The following is a 16,495-nucleotide window of genomic DNA, read 5'->3' as shown; positions in this document are numbered from 1 at the left end:
CTAGCTGCATCCAGGTCACCTGTCCAGCCACACCAGGGGCCAGGAAATGAGTATCTGGCACCTTCACTCTCCTGGGAGCCTTGCATTCCACCAGGACTCAGCAAAATGGGATAGTCTCCAAATCAGCAAACAGGCTTGGCAATGAAACCCTCAAACCCAAATCTAGAGCAAAGAGGAAAGGGCAGAGGAGCAGGAGGAGGCTGAAGATAGATGCTAGGGTCACAGCATGAGAAAAAGCTCAACTATTAATAATAGCAATTCACTTAACATACCTACCTTGTAAGTCTTGGCATGCTAGCTATACATATAAATAATATTTTAGTCTTGTCCACAGGGGAACAGGCAGTAACAGTATTACAGACTAAGAATCAATTTGCTAATTATCCAATGAGCACTGGAGGGCCCATCCTGCTTTTGACAACTGACATCCACCTCTACTGGCCAGCACCTGGACCACTGTGGTTGATACTATTTCAGACATACATCCTGCTAAGCCCTGAAAGTCACTATCCAGTACCTGTGCCAAGGACTATAACAAGGCACCACTAGTTCCAGATTTGTGTCTTGTACTTCAGGATTCACATGGCATTTTCTCAACCATCAGCTCATGGCCAAATTTCCAGCATTACATGTTTGACATGTAGATGAAACTCTCCCTCCAAATCTCAAAAATCATATGAGCCATTCTAATTTGGAATACACAGAGAATACATAAGGCTATGTAAATGAGAGAAAATTTGATAACTCCTGCTGGAGATGTACACAGAGCCATGTATACAAAAACACTCCCTGCAATGTGCTTTAGGAACAACTAAACAGAACTTACATATGCAATAATATGGGGTGGTTAAATAAATAGTGGAGCAGTCATTGGAATGGAAAAACCCTGAAGCTTTTTATAAAAACATGCTTTTGAGGAATATTTAATGACATGAGAAAAATGCTACACCATTAAATAGAAAGATATTTATTTAAGTTTGTATGCATGTGTGACTTTCATTTTGTTTTTGTAGCTAGCTCTATTGTGTATATTCTCTTCAATGAATATGTATTATTTTGGCATCATAAATCATGACTGCAAATAGAAATCATTTTAAGACATACTTAGTTGATGATGACATCGTGTATATATTTCACTAGCTGGAATTTCAAGCTTACTTCCTCTGCCACTTGCAACTCACATAAACTTGGACCGATCATTTGTCTGGGACTCAGTTTTTTCCAAAGTAAGGTGGTGATAATATCTCTGACATCATGCAATAGATGGAGGCCTATTAGATGAATATTGTACAGAAAATATCTGCTCCAATTCTTGGTTACAGTGGGCACTAAATGTCAGCTTCCCTTAAAAGAAAGCAAAGTTTCCAGTACTTCCAGCACCCTTTGGTCTGTTCTCTTATGGAAAAGAGTACACTAATCCGCTGGTAGGGTCAGAGTAAAGGAGTGGGATTGGCTGGTGTTTTTCTTTGCCAGATGTGCTCTGACAACTCACCACAAACTGGCTAAGCAAATGTTTATTTGTTCATGGTTCTGGAGGGTGGGAGCCTAAAAGCAAGGTTGGGTGGGCTGTGTTCCTTCCAGAGGCTCACCAAAGAACCTTTCCTTACCTGATCTAGTTTTTGTTAGCTGCCAGCAACTTGTAGCTTTTCCTGGCTTACAGCAGCATCACTCCAATCTCTGTCCCTGCCTTCACAGCCTCCTTCCCCATGTGTCTGGATGACTCTGCCTCCACCAGTCATGCTAGATTAGGGTCAGGTGTGACCAGTGTGGCTTTGATTACAACTGTGAGGTTGTAATTAAATGAGGTCACATTCACAGCAACCAGGGGTTAGGGCTTCAACTTGTCCTTTGAGAGGATACATATGAGTTCATGACAGAAAGTAATCCTCTCACTATAAACGTCAGCAGTTAGAACAATGCAGGAACACATAGCAAAGGGTACAGGAGTGTAAGGAAAGCTCAGAGCCATCCTGGACATGATGCCTGTTCCTGCTACTGGCTGACGGGCTGAAATGGTCCAGTTGCGATGTGTGAATATATGGACATTCTCCCTGGATTTTCCCTGGTCCTCGTCGTCACTTTCCATCAGGCTCTGTATTTCTCTTCTCCCACAAATTATTCAAGAGAATCAAAGAGCTTCTTGAAGACATACTTTTTATCATTATTGTTTTTGTGTCAAAAAAATCTAAACTTACTACAGAGAATATGCCCTGGATTACAGATAGAGTTTGCCTTTAAGGAGTCAGGAGGAGAGACAAAAAATTTCCACCCTGGAAAGGTTACAGGGCAGTGTCCATTGCTCCCATCCTGCTCGATGACAGTTGAGAGAAGGGAGTTCCCAGAAGAAATGTTGGCTGGGTACCTGGAGCTGGTGAAACCCTTATAATAAGTGCCCCAGCCTAATAAATCAGCAAAAGAATAACAGAGGGACCACTGGGAATATAAAGAGGAAATCACAATATCTAGTTTACATCATTCACACATTCACAGAACCTTAGGAAAGGTGATGCTTCAATAGTATTTGTTAGTGTCTTGATGTCCCCCAAAGCCCCAGGCACTTTTAGAGTGAGCTTTTTCATAGGCAGCTGGATCTACAGTTTGTGATTGATTCATAGTTCAATGCTAAGATTAAGGATTGGCATTAATTGGATTGGCAGTGCCCTAATACCAGGAGACTAAAAGCAATACAAGGAACATAAAAAGGCTTATCTTTTCTTTTGCTTGTTGCTTTTGCTATCTTCCACTGCCATGAACGTTGCTCCTCTGCCATGTGCCACTGCACTTTGGAGTCAGCTGATTACGGACTGACATCTCTTCAAACTGTGAGCTAAATAAATCTTTCCTCCTCTAACTTTGGGTGTGATGTATTTTTGTTTCAGCAATGAGAAAAGTAATTAAGTGGGGTCATTGCTGTGACATTTACCTGGCCATGTGACTCAAGAGCATTTGGAACTGACTTGTTGAAAGGGGAAGAGTTAGGAAAGGTTCAGAGATGCTGGCTGAAAAAGTCCAGCTGGAAGACTTTAGGCTATACTACATGGAAGATTCTAATCAGAGCTCAGAAGAATAGAAGGCTGATAGAAGTCCTGCCAGGAAGGACCAGGCTCCAGAGATTTCTGCTAGGAAGAAGAACCTCACTGGTTTTTGGACTTCAGATGATGTGTGTTATGGCGTGGCAGAAAGTTTGCCTACATTTTGCTCAAGTCCAGAGACTCTGCTTGAGACTAAGCTTAAGGGTAGTAAACTTGCAGAATAAATTTCAAGGCAGTCTAATGTTGAGGTTATGTTATGGCTGCTGTTGGGGGCTTTTAGGCAGATCTATGTTGAGAATCAAAACCAAAGATTCCAGCAGAATGATTTAAAACATTTTGAGGTATGCCAGAATGGAAGCTCCAGAAAAGATGTAGATGCAAAGACAGAGCAGAGGAGATCTTGACTGCTGGGAAGAAACAGAACAATAGAAAAGGTGGCCTGAAGTTATCATAAGAAGCAGCAGGACTCCATCCTTTGCACACTCAAAATTGCAAAAGTGAAAGACTTTGTTCTGAGAAAAAAGCCACAGAGCACCATGTTCCAGAATGGTGACAGCATACAGAATTTGCTCCTTGGAATTAGATTCACAGTGCACAGTAATCTAGGCATTGGACTCCTACAGCCAAGAGAGAGGAAATCTTGGCTACTTCTCCTGCTGAAGGCAGATCTTGGCATCTTCCATGTGGCACTGGTGTTAGGTGTATTCAGGATGGAAAAGTTGTGGGATCAGGAAGGCTTCCATCCAGATTTCAAAAAAAGGTCTGGGAGGCCAGGCAGCATGCTCCTGAAAGGGCATTATGTGACATTCTATGTGAAGCCAAAGATGCAATGGAGAGTCCATAAGTTTGGAGAAGCCAAGATTGTGAATTATCTGAGGAAAACTGCAAGGAAGGAACAGAGCAGGCCCAAAAGAGAAGACATGGGAGCTACAACCACTGGGAGTGTCATAGTGGCAGAGCCCCTCAAACCCTTTGTAGTTCACATGTTGCCACACAATGCCTCAGGGGTTGCACATGGAACTATAGCAATTAATGTTTGCCCTGCTGGATTTTGGACTTGCTTTGGTCCCTGTTTTGTATCTCTCTGTTTGTAATTTTTGAAATGGAAATGTCTATCTTGTGCCAATGAGTGTTGGCTATTACAAATTGTGCTGCTATAAACATGGGTGCATATATAACACAGTGGTATGATGTTTTCAGTTCCTCTGGGAATATGCCTAGAAGTGGAATAGCTGGAACAAATGGGACTTCTAATCCCAGCTTTTTGAGAAATCTCCAGACTGACCTCCACAATGGCCATTGAGTGTTGGAAGTGTTTAACATTCTTTTCATTTGTATGGGGCTCACAACTAAGAGTTTGCCTTAGATGTCAGAGATGACTTGGGACTTGAACTGTTCAACCATGCTGAAACTATAGGGCTTTGAGAACTATTAGAAACAGACTAAATGCCTTTTTCATAAAGGAATGCACATGTGTGTTTGGCAGACCAGGTGTAGAATGTTATGGTTTGTATCTAGATGCCCCATAAAGCCTCAAGCACTTTTAGCTGGATTTTTTTTTTTTGGTAGCCGAATCTAGATTTTGTGATTGATTCATGTTCAATGCTAGGATTAACAGTACTGGGATGAAGGAAAGGTGAGTACTAGATCACTGTTGATTGGATTGACACTGCCCTAATCCTGGTAGACTGCATACAACATAAGGAACAATAAAAGGTTAGTCTTTTCTTGTTGCTTTTGCTGGCTTCCACTGCCATGTATGCTTGTTCCTCTGCTATATGCCACCCTGTCTTGCAATTAGTCAATTATGGGCTGAAAGCTCTATCAAGTGTGAGCTAAATAAATTTTGCTTCCTTTAACTTTGGCTGTCAGGTATTTTGTCTCAGCAACAAGAAAAGTAACTAAAAAAGTGCCTAATTTTAACACATAAACTTCCTAGGGGCTAGGACCAGCGTCAACTTGATGTAAAAGGGAGAAATAACATCATTTCTTTTGCACCGAGACGTACTACCTGAGATTCAACTCTATTCCTGATCCTTAAAGCAATGCTAAACAGCATTAGAAGGAACTTTCCAACCCATGGTATTTTGAGTTCAGCCTCTTGAAAAGGACTCCTATAGCACTTGCATTTTCTATCCACCCCACCAGGTCCTTCTAAATTCCAGGCTTCAGGTCAAGATTGCTATGGTGAAAAAGATAAGGTTATCTGCTGTCAACTCTATGGGCACCATAGGCACCACAGTGTCCCAGAGGAAGAGTTTGTGGGTGTGGTAACCCTCATTCCTCTGTGGCAGCCCCAGTACAGATTACAAGGCAGAAATCATGTCTTAAGTCTAGAATGCTAGCTTGAGATCTTTTCTAGAGAAAGAAGAGGAAGATGGCAGTATGCAGCATTTGAGTTAAGGGGCTGAGCTGGTGGAGGCATCCAAGCTCTCCAGGAAGTGATGCCTCCTGGGAAGTGAAAAGCCCTCTGGCCTATAAGGCCAAGGCTGATGACCTGCTAGGAAGCTCTCCTGAAAAGTAGCTCAGGGTACAGGGGAACTTGAAGGAGGGGTAGGTTCTAAAATGTACTTAGACCTACTGTAGGAATCAAAAGAATTTAGGTAATCCGGTACTGCCTGAGCCCTATCCTATGCAGAGAGTTCATACACACACACACACACACACACACACACAGAGGTATCCTCCATTGAACTCCCACTGTGGTCCCCAAGTTAAAAGATAACTTAAAAGAAACAGGCTCAGGATTGCTCAGCTATGATATAAGATTGGAATAAGATGCTCTGTAAATATGTCTATAGCAAGGGCTTTGAAAAACAAAAAACAAGATATTATAAGTAGATTAAGAGTGGAGATGGTTTTTAGATCAACAGATGAGGAGGGATCTTTGCAGGAATTTGTGTGAGTTAAGATCTATAGAAATCATCTAGTGAAAGGTGATAGAACAGCATGTACAAAGGTCCTGTGCCAGGAAAGACTGAACTACCCAGCAAATCAAAAACAGCCATGATGTGAGAAGCATTTTCAGAGAGAAGAAAGGGCCTCAGAAATGACACTAGATCATGTAGGACAGGCCAGGGTGAGGAATTAAGTTTATATCTATATGCCAAGTTGTAGAAGGGATTATATGTCAAAATGACATAGCTGGATTCACTTAGGCCAAATATAATCCACACCTTGTCACATAAATGGGGATCATCAATAAAAGGCTATGGAACATTTGAATAAATAGACTCAAACTAGATTTTGGAAAAGATAGAAAATACTGAATGTACAGAAGAAATAAGATTTCAGCCTATGCCTATGAGAGGGACAAACAGTTTCACCTAATCCAAATTCACTTTCATGCCTCTCTGCTTAAGCAGCATGCAGAGCCACTGAAATCCATGGGCACATCATGACAGAATAATTTCAGTGATCATTATCAAATGCCTCTATTTAGAAAAGCTCAGAAGATTGTATTAGCACAATCCAATATTTATGAAATGACACTCTGCTGTAATGAGAGCCTGAAAAAATTAAGATTAGAAGCAAGCATCATGTCTTTGGGGAGAGACACTGGTTTGGGGGAAAACAACAGTCTCACTCAGCTGCTTGCAATCTTGATTTTCTAATCTGTAATATGGGAAGGACAGTAGCAAAGGAAAAAAAATATGTGATCAGTTAGAACAGGGCCCAGAGGCCTTCAATAATGTTTATCTTTCATTGCTGCATTACAAAACCACTTGATTAAGACTATTTGCCCATCCACCCATGCATCCTTCTAACAAGATGTCATTTAGTACACACTCTGCATGACACACTGCATTAGGCACTGAAGATAAAGCTATGAATGGCCCTGTCATGCTTTCTACTTGCAAGGAACATCTCATCTGGGGGCAAAGAACACAATGAACAAATAACACCAGCTATGATGCCTGTCACCAGAAGAAAATGCACTGCGTGGCAGGAATCATTACAAAGAGAGCTGGTCCAGACTGAGGTAGGCAGAGGAAGTACTGGGCAATAAAGGGGAGGAGGGAGTTCCATGGAGAAGCCGGATGCTACAAGTCCCTGAGGCAGCAAAGTCACACTCTTCTGGAAACTGACAGAGAAGCCAGAGGAAATTGAGCACAGGGGAAGTGGAACTGGATGCAGATGGAGGTTGAGGTAGGACCAGCTTTGGAGCCTAGAGATTGCAACAGATCTCGGCTATTCTCAGAGCAATCAGAAATTCTGTATCACAGCACAGCTTTATTATATCTAAGGCTTTTGGAAACTCTCAGGAGAAACAGATGCAATGATACCCTTAATAGTAATATATCAAGCTACCAATGGCCTCTTAGAGTCAAACACAATCAGGATGGTCATCCCATTCCCTAGACATTTCTGACCATCTTCTATGCCTCCAGCTTAGCTGCATCTCAAAAACATGCTTTTGAAGTTGTCTGGACCACATGGAAGCTAGGTAAGGGACTGTGTAGGTCTAAAGTTCCTAAGAAGTATGCAGGCTGGAGAAACAATGTTGGAATCAGACGGTACAGAGAGTGGCTGAGGCCATCTGTGGGAAGAGTATTAAGCAAACTCAAAGAGCTTCAGCATTTAAAGGGCACAGTAAGCTAACAAAAGAAAGCAGGAAAAAGTTTTAAGAAGGATGGTGGAAAACAAAAATTTTATGTGGGCTACATGAGCCTCTGGTCAGGGAAAACCTGTAGAGAATGACTATCTTCTCCAACAACCATTATCTTTCCAACTCTACCACAGGGTGATCTTGACTTTCCAAGAGCTGCAATTCTTTCTGGATTATATCACTAGAAAGGTCTTTTTGAGATTCATCTAATCCATGTATGCCCCACTGAAAAGATGTTCTCCCTGAGTAACAAGTACTTCCCCCAAAGAACATCAGGTGTATCTCTCAGAACTTGCTTCATACAAGTATCCATCAAGAATTACATTGAGCTTTCAATCCCATGGATGAAGGATAAGCTTGGTATTCAGGACACTGGGATACTATCACTAGGAGTAATATTCTGATTTTAGGAGGCACAAACTTGTGTCTGTGTGGCCTGGAGTAAAGAAGAGACATCAAATTCTTCTGCAGTCCTTTCTTCTCCTAAAATCCCACTGCTATCAAACATCCAAGCAAAACTTAGTGATGCCTTATATATAGCTAGAGTTTATAATATCAAAGTTGAAGGAAATCCTGAAGGCCCCCAAATCTAGGTGACATGTGACTCTCACTACATCCTAAAGAGTTCACACTGGCGATGGAGAACTCAATACTTAATTATCTATTGCCTTCTCTGACAGTTCACTCTTAGGAAAGTTCTTCCCCTGTGACTCATTTTAAAAGCTAACTGTCAGCATTACAGCCCCAAACCTGATGGATCACATACCTGTGGGCACTGCTGGGTCCAGCATTGGTTTCTCCCACGTGTTAATCTGCTCCCAGGTGAATCCATTGGTCCCCAGGGCCACACTATAGCCACAGTTGCTGTAGTGCTCATCAAAGGAGCAGCCTCCTGCAGACAAAAGAGAGATGGGTAAATACATCCGTGTCTGAGACTTGGTTCATTACCCCTGTCTCATCCTCTCTTCATTTACAGATTCGAATTTTAAACTCTACAGAAGACTTTTTTTAAAAAGGCAAATAAATTGGATTTTTATATTAGCTTTGGTGCTCTCAGGAAAGGCATGGCATCTGCAGTGCCCCCCCCCCTTTAAAAAGTTAATAAGGCTAGTTACATTGATTTCAATCTTCTTTTCTGAGAAAGTAAACAGCAACGTCTCATTCTAAGCAGGAAAAATGAATGCTGGGGCATGCCTCTGTAATTGCTTCCTGCAATGTGGAGGATTTCTGGGATGCAGCAGAAAGAGCATTTGCTTCAGTCTAATAAAACTAGAGTCATCCTTTAGCATTGCAAAGCTATGTAAGCTTGAGTCACATGCCTAATATCTGTGTGTCTCAGTTTCCCCATCTGTAATATAGAGAAAAATATCCACCTCACAGAAATATCATTAAATAGATTAACATATGAAAAATGCAGCTGGTACAAAATACACTTTCCGTATCCACTTGCTGCCCTGTAAATGCAGTATGAAAATCATTTTTCATTGACTAAGAAGAGAATTTGTGAGGAATCAGATAATCAAACACCTGGAGGATAGTACAATCAATGCTGATAGTGTTTAAAGCTTTTCCCTCTAACCTAAAGTTCAAGTCATCCGCCACCTGAGGGTAAGTTGTGCTCACTCAATTCTGCAAAGATTCCCTGAGTTTGGATGATAAATTCTCACACGGAAAGAGATATGGGATGTAGAATGGAGACGCCAATTAGGAGATGCTTATGTGAGCAGGGATAGAGGAACCTGCTATATTCTGGAGGGACCAAAGGAAAAAGCAGGGGAAGAGATAACAGGGCTGTAAAGGACAGAAGCTTCTCCATGAGCAGAGAGCAAAAAGAGGAAGGTATTCCAGAAGCAGCCAGCCCATGGAATGAGGTAGCAGCAAAAATAATCTTACACCAGCCTAGTGGCTGGCCCCCCAGACCCATTGCACATATTGTCGATCTTCTGCATTGTCCTTTTCCTCTCTCCTTGATGCTCAGAGATCTCATCAAACCACCATCATCCTCCACTGAACACCTATATAATCTCGCACCACACACAGAATGTCTGCTATTGGGAAAATGCCGATAGACCAAGTGATCCTGGGAACAAATGATTGAGATTCCTAGAGACGGCAGATTTAAATGAGAGAAGGAAAGTATGGCCAAGATATGTCTCTGTATGTCACAAGGTTCCAGTTTTTCCTCTTGTATACACAGAACACTGTTTCCAAGCCCCTTTGCATCTAGAGTGGACCATGTGGCAAATGCTGGAGACCTGTAATAAAGGGATACCAACCACATGCAGGACTGGTCCACAAAAAGAATCTCTTAAAAGCAACCTTTTCACTCTCCCTTGTAAGGATCTTCAGTGCCGTGCTGGAGAAGCGGTATCCAGGGAAGAAGTCTTACTGGAGGAAAACTATGCAGAAGTTTGCCTGACCAATAGTATCAGCACTTAATTTCTGGGGAACAAAATATAAACCTTTTTTTCTTGTGCCACTGATTTCTTAGGGTTCAGCTGTTAATACAGGAGTGTTTTGCACATTCTGACTAATATAAGAAGTGTTTAAAACCATACCTCAATGTGATGGTTTTAAAAAATAACTAAGAAGCATGCTTTCCTGGGTATTTACTCCAGCAAAGCAATGTAGTAGACACCGATTGCCTATGCTGTCTGATTAGCTTTCACTTAATCCTCACAACTGCGTGAGGTACATTTTATCCCTACTTTAACATAAGGTAATTGGTGTATCAAGGGACTAAATGAACTGTTCAAGCCACACAGAAAGGAAACGTTGGACCCAAGATTAAATCCATGGCAAACCAACTATGGATCTCATGCTCTTTCTAATACATCAGCGAGAAAGCTATTCCCCCAAACCAAGGACAAATCCTTCTCTTCTATGGTTAAAAGAGGGAACCAATCAGATAAAAAGCTTTGATTGTAGTTGATTCTCTCAATTTGAATCCATTTCCTTGTTTATTCTAGAAATATTTTCAACAATGGTCCTTTTTTTTAGTGAGTTCTGTGCGGGGACATAGGATTGACAAATGTAGTTTGGATCTGAAATGTCCCTTAAAAGCCATGTGCTAGGGACTTTGCTGCCAGCTGATAACTTTTGGGAAGTGATTGGGCCAGGAAGGCTCTAACCTTATCAGTGGATTAATCTACTGAGTTCATAGCTCAGTGGGCTTATTAGGAGGCAGGGCCTGTTTGAATGAAGCAGATCATGAGCACAAGCAGTTAAGGGCTCTATCTAGTAAGCAACTCTTTTCTCTTGGGTGCTTTCCTTCTCCCTCTGCTTCCCAAATGCCATGTTTTGCTCCACCACACCCTTGCTCCATGAAGTTCTGCCTCATCTCAGACACACAGTAAGAGACCGCCTGACCATGGAATTGCACTCCAAAACCATGAGCCAAAATAAACTTTTGACCCTTTTCAAGTAACATCAGATACTATACCACAGCCGTGCAAAGCTAATCAATGCGACTGATGTGATCCTTACCCACAAAAACTTTGTAGAGCACAGGGAAAGACAAGCATACAAACACATGTGCTTTCATGAAGAGGTATTGTTGCTCAAAGAGGAAGGAAATAATAAATTTTAGTTAATGGCTTAATTACATACATTCTCTGCTTCCCTCTAGACGAGAATTAGGAGGGTTCATAGGTAAACCTTTGGGCATCCCAGGTCATGAATCACAGGCAAGGTCACTCTGACAATTGGCAGGCTGCCCAGCACTAACTTCCTTGCTTCTGCACAATCATAGGTAAAAAAGTGACTTGTGAACTGACCACTAACAGGCCTTGGCCCTCTGAGGATCAGGACAAACTTCACAACAATTTGCTAAACCACTCTGCTTTCCCCATCTGCTCAATGCCAGTGAACTCAATCAGCATACAGTGAGCAAATGCTTTTCCTTGCTAAAAGTCTGACCTTTGACACTGGATCCCAGGCCTCCTGCAGCAAGGACCTTCCAAGTTTGGAGGAGCACTTAGTGTGAAACTGAAAGCAGGCTTGCACTTTATCTTGAGCCACTATTCTTTGAGCTATTCAGACCCTGCAGCCAGTTCTATCCCATTCTGCTGGAATTTGTCATCCCTTAAAGGGGCATTAATATTCCTCCTACAGAAGAATCTCTAGAAATATCTCTCTCTCTCTCTCTCTCTCTCTCTCTCTCTCACACACACACACACACACACACGAATCTTGTTAATAGACATGAGTCATAGCTTTCCCTTGGAGCTCCTTAGCACCCAACAAAGCAGGAAATAAGGCCAGGTAAAGTTAAGTGTCCACCATGTTTGGGTAAACTTAGAACACAGACTACAGTTCAAGGGATATGTCTAACTGGTCAGTGGTACAGCTTAAACAGCCTCAACAAAGAAGCAGGAGGTACATCACAGTGGCAAAAATCAAACAAGGTGGCAAAAGAAAGAAAATCAGGACAGAACAAGGGAGCTTCAAATCTACACTAAGATTTCCCACACACCTGCTTGCTAAAACGGGCTTACATGTTTGGCTCTGAGCTTCCTGATACCCAATATTAGATGGAAAAACTGGCCAAGTATTGGACATTGTATTCATGCAATCAAAGTCTAGTTGTTCAGGAAAATGACAACAAATTCAGGAGCTTAGATCAAACAAGAACTTCTCTGCAGGAAAAATCTTAAGAGAAACCTCATATCCCATAACAAAACAATACCCATATCTGAACCAACATCCATATCTGCAATGCATGGTCAATTTCATGAGACTTTTAGCATCACACAAACATGCACCCCCAGAAAACAACTCACTGGGGCCCAAAGACAATTGACCTATATGCCTTAACCTTATTGAAGGTGTTTAAAAGTATTCAGGAGACAGAAATATACATAAAAAGCAATTTTTTGAAGCACGGGATATTGAGTCCAGAACGTTCACACTGAGCTACATCCGCAACCCTTTATATATTTTTGTATGAGACAAGGTTTCCCCAAGTCACTCAAGCTCAGCTTGAACTTGTGATCTTCCTGCTGCAACCTCCCAGAGGGCTGGGATTAGAGGCATGCACCACCACCCCTGACTTATAAAACATTTTAAAGCAATCATCTCTGGATTTTCTTCTTTTTAACCAACAAATTGAGAAACAGTGTTCATGAAATCGAAGTTATTCACTCATACAGCAATAGACATTGGCGGCTGGATATGACCTCCTATCTAATATGCCTTGGTCCACTCTGAGATTTCTGTTTTCCAATATGCAGGATCTAGACAATCACAAATGTTAAGACCTATGTATTCTAGAGACTCAGAAGAAACTGGGAACTCTCAGAGGCCACAAATGTAGAACCATGCTGCCAGCCTGAGCCCCTGCTAGTGTGCCATGGCCACGGGGAACTCCCAAGGGGAGGATAAGAAAGGCAAGTCAAGCGTCCCCTGGACCCAGTGCATGAAACATTCAAAACCACAACCCTGAATCTCACTGCAGTTCCTGTTGCTCTTTCAAAACTTCATTTGTCTATCTTGGTACAATTCTTAGGGGCCACAACACCTGGCAAAAATGTTTAGCATTCTCCAGGTACTCATGGAAGATGCGTTAGGGATGACTTATGATTGGAGAGATTTCCAAAATAAACCCATTTGAATGCCAACTCCAGTCAGGTATGAAGCATAGCTGGCCCCATTTAATTGATGTCAACTCCTACACCAGTTGAGAGGAAACAAAACATCTACCTCAACCCCAGAAACTAGGCTCCAGAGAACCCAATCTAATTTGAACACCCACATAATTGCAGCAAGACAAAGAGTGCCTACTATCAAAGAGCCTTGCACCCAAACAGAAGAGATATTTCACTGGACAGGTTGGGGTCAAAATGTGGCAAAGGCCCCAGATGTTCTCATGCGAATCAGGCATAAAAAGTCGACAGAGAAATGGAAAACTGTAGCAAGGAAATTGGATTTTGAAAATCCATTTGGATTTGGTAATGTATAGCGTATCAGTATCAGTAAGGGAAGCAAAAATAGTGCAGGATACATACTTTAGGCTACATTAAAGCATAAATAAAGTTTATAGTGCCAATCAGAATTTTTTTTAAACATGGGCTCTTCTTTTGAAAATGAGAGAGAAATAGAATTCAATAAAAATACAGAAATGTGTCTAGTTCTGCATTTCTCAGATAGGATCCTATGTATTCCTGAGCAGAATTAAGTTCAGAAGAGGAACTAAAGATTTGCTGGGCTTCTGTTGTGTGCCAAGAACTGTATTTGAGCTATGGCGGTGTATATGTAAATCTGTGTGTATATGAATGCAGGTTAATCTCCCAACACCACCCCCTAAGACAGGGCTCAGCAAGAATTTTCTATAAAGAACCAGATAATAAATGTTTTCTGCTTTGGGGATGCATAGTCTCTGTCCCAACTACTCTGTTCTGTCATTGCAGTGGAAAAACGAACCACAGACAATACATAAATAAATGGGTGTGGCTATGTTCCAGTAAAATTAACTTATAACAACAGTGGCAGGATAGATTTTACCCAGGGGCTACTGTGACCAGTTTCCATTCTAAGAGGAAAGCATTGCTCCTTCCATTTATCAGATGGAAATTTGCCATCAGATCTTCTTTAAAAAGCATGACATCACATGCAGTGACAATAACAATAACACCTCCTTGCAGCTGAATTATGGGGGCCTCACCTGCAGCACTGTTAGCCCTCCCCACGAGCCCTGCCATTTTTTCCATACCCACTCTGCAGATGCAGCCACACAGGCTCTGACAAGTAAGTACACCCCCATCAAGCAGTGTAGCCATTAGCCCTAAACTACGTGGGACCAAAACTCAGGGGTTTTCCCCTATCTATTCCTGCCCCTTTTAGAATACAGTACTCTCCTTATTCATAGAGCCTGAGTCTTACTCCGGCGCTTCTAGAATATAAAGTTGTGTCTTTAATATACAGCAGTGGTGCTAAGCAAAGATAGACAACTGGACAAAACATTTTAAAAAGTGCAACTTTATCTTTAGTCTCTCTACAGGATGGGAACTACTTCTAGTAAAGTGCAGAATTCCTACAAATATTACCAGAAACCAACATAGTGATTTGCAGAAGGTAACAATGCAATTAAACAGCCCCTTTGCTTAAGTGGCTGGAACTCTAAATCCCAGAACCCATTCAACATCCATCTTTATAAATCTTGGAGAATACGGGTTGCATATGGAACCTGGCCATCTAAAGTCACAGGACAGTGACTCTCCAGCTACAAGTTCCAAAAATCCAAGAGAAAAAGAGGATGCCACACTGGTCTCTACCCAGAGTCTAGCCCAAAGGATGGGCTTCACCTTTAGTCAATAAAGGCATGAATGCATTTAAAAAGGATGTTGCTCATGGAGAGGAGCCAAACTGCAGCCAACAGAAAGACCTCGTATCTATCAAAAAGTCTTTTCTTAAGGAAGAGGGCAAACCCAGTGTTCTCTGCAATGACCAGGCCCAATGTAAGGACAAAGAGAAGGAGACAGAGATCACTGGGCAGACATAAATCTCAAATGGGTCTGAGAGCTAATGATGTTAGGCACTGAACTCTGTATTAGGCACAGTGTGAAGCATTTATCAACAGTAACTCATTTAATTATCATAGTAACTATCATGCTAAGAGATAGAGATTATTAGCCCCCATGTTAGAAAGGAAATTAAAGCATAGAGCAGTCAACAAGATTTGTCTGAGACCACAGAAAACACAAGTGGCAAAGCTTAGCTCTGAACCTAGACCAGTTCAGTCTACACACCTACCCATCATGCCACTGTCGTGGCCACGAACTGGGAAGGCAATCTCACCTCAGATGGAGCTGTGTGAGGAGAACAGGGAGCAATACAGCCCTTCCTCGACTCATGCCTCTGAGCACTCTGCATGCCACACCCTCCAAATCACTGCCTGGGCTTAGCATTTTGGTCTGCAGTCTCATAGGTCAAAGCTTGAGAGTAGCTTCTGTGCCTTCAGCTCACAGTGGAGACCCTGGGGGATGAGGAGGAGACGGGGAGCTGGGGCTTGAAGTCAGGAAGGAAGGTGTACAGAATTATAGGCTCACAGAGGCCTTACTGATTGGTGGCAAACGCATACTATAGAGCTATGCAGACCCCAGATGTAGCAGGAATAAATGGCTCGAGGGTCAGGTGATGGAAACAGTTTTGTTACTTTTTAACTAAGGGGTGGTAGTGCCAAACTCATTCTGTAAAGTGTCAGATAGTAAATATTCTCAGCTTTGTGGGTGTATTAGTATGATGGAGCCGTTATAACAAAACACCACAAACTGACTCATTAAAATCTCATACTTATTTTCCTGGTGTTTTGAAATTCAGGTGTTCCAGACCAAAGCCAGTTTGAGGTCAAGTTTGAGGTAAGTTTGAGGTCAAATTTGAGGGTCAATTTGAGGCAAGCGCTTTCTTCCTGGCTTGCAGGCAGCCATCTTGGCACTGTGCGCTCATGGCCTTTTCTTAGTGCACTGAGGCAGTGATCTCTGGTGTTTCTTCCCAGTGCTGTGCATCAGGCCTCTTCCCCACAACTTCATCTAACCTTACCGCAGGCACCGTCTCAGAACACACTGATGGGATAAAGGGCTCAACATATGAATTTTGAAGGGACACACTTCAGTCTACAAAATGATGCTTTGGTCTTCCACTGCTGTAAAAGAGACCCCAAACTTAGATGTTTATAACACCTACATATTATCTGTGGTTCTGCAAGGCAGAAGTCAAGTTACTGCTAAGTTGGACTTCCGTGTTGCGGTTTCACAAGGATGAAGTCACAGCGACAGCTGAGCTACACTCTTTCTACATCTCGGGGTCTTCTACAGAGCTCACATGGTTTGGGTGTTCAGTTCCCTATGTTGATGCTCTT

The 16,495-nt window shown here is 42.1% G+C and overlaps 1 protein-coding gene across 13 annotated transcripts in view; it reads right to left on the bottom strand.

The window, feature by feature from the left end:
* Positions 1 to 16,495, bottom strand: part of Ptprt (protein tyrosine phosphatase receptor type T) — a 1,059,888-nt gene that overhangs the window by 775,706 nt on the left and 267,687 nt on the right. For all 13 annotated transcript variants that reach the window (XM_063248334.1, XM_063248323.1, XM_063248321.1 and 10 more), the window contains exon 2: positions 8,408 to 8,533. In XM_063248334.1, the coding sequence (XP_063104404.1) occupies positions 8,408 to 8,533 (126 nt within the window). The remainder of the gene's footprint in view (positions 1 to 8,407; positions 8,534 to 16,495) is intronic.

Source organism: Cavia porcellus, unplaced genomic scaffold (assembly GCF_034190915.1).
Source record: "Cavia porcellus strain 051 isolate PalLab524CR breed Dunkin Hartley unplaced genomic scaffold, mCavPor4.1 scaffold_5, whole genome shotgun sequence".
NCBI classification, from domain to species: domain Eukaryota; kingdom Metazoa; phylum Chordata; class Mammalia; order Rodentia; family Caviidae; genus Cavia; species Cavia porcellus.
Note: the sequence above shows the minus strand (reverse complement) of the source record. Positions and strands in the feature narration are given on the sequence as shown.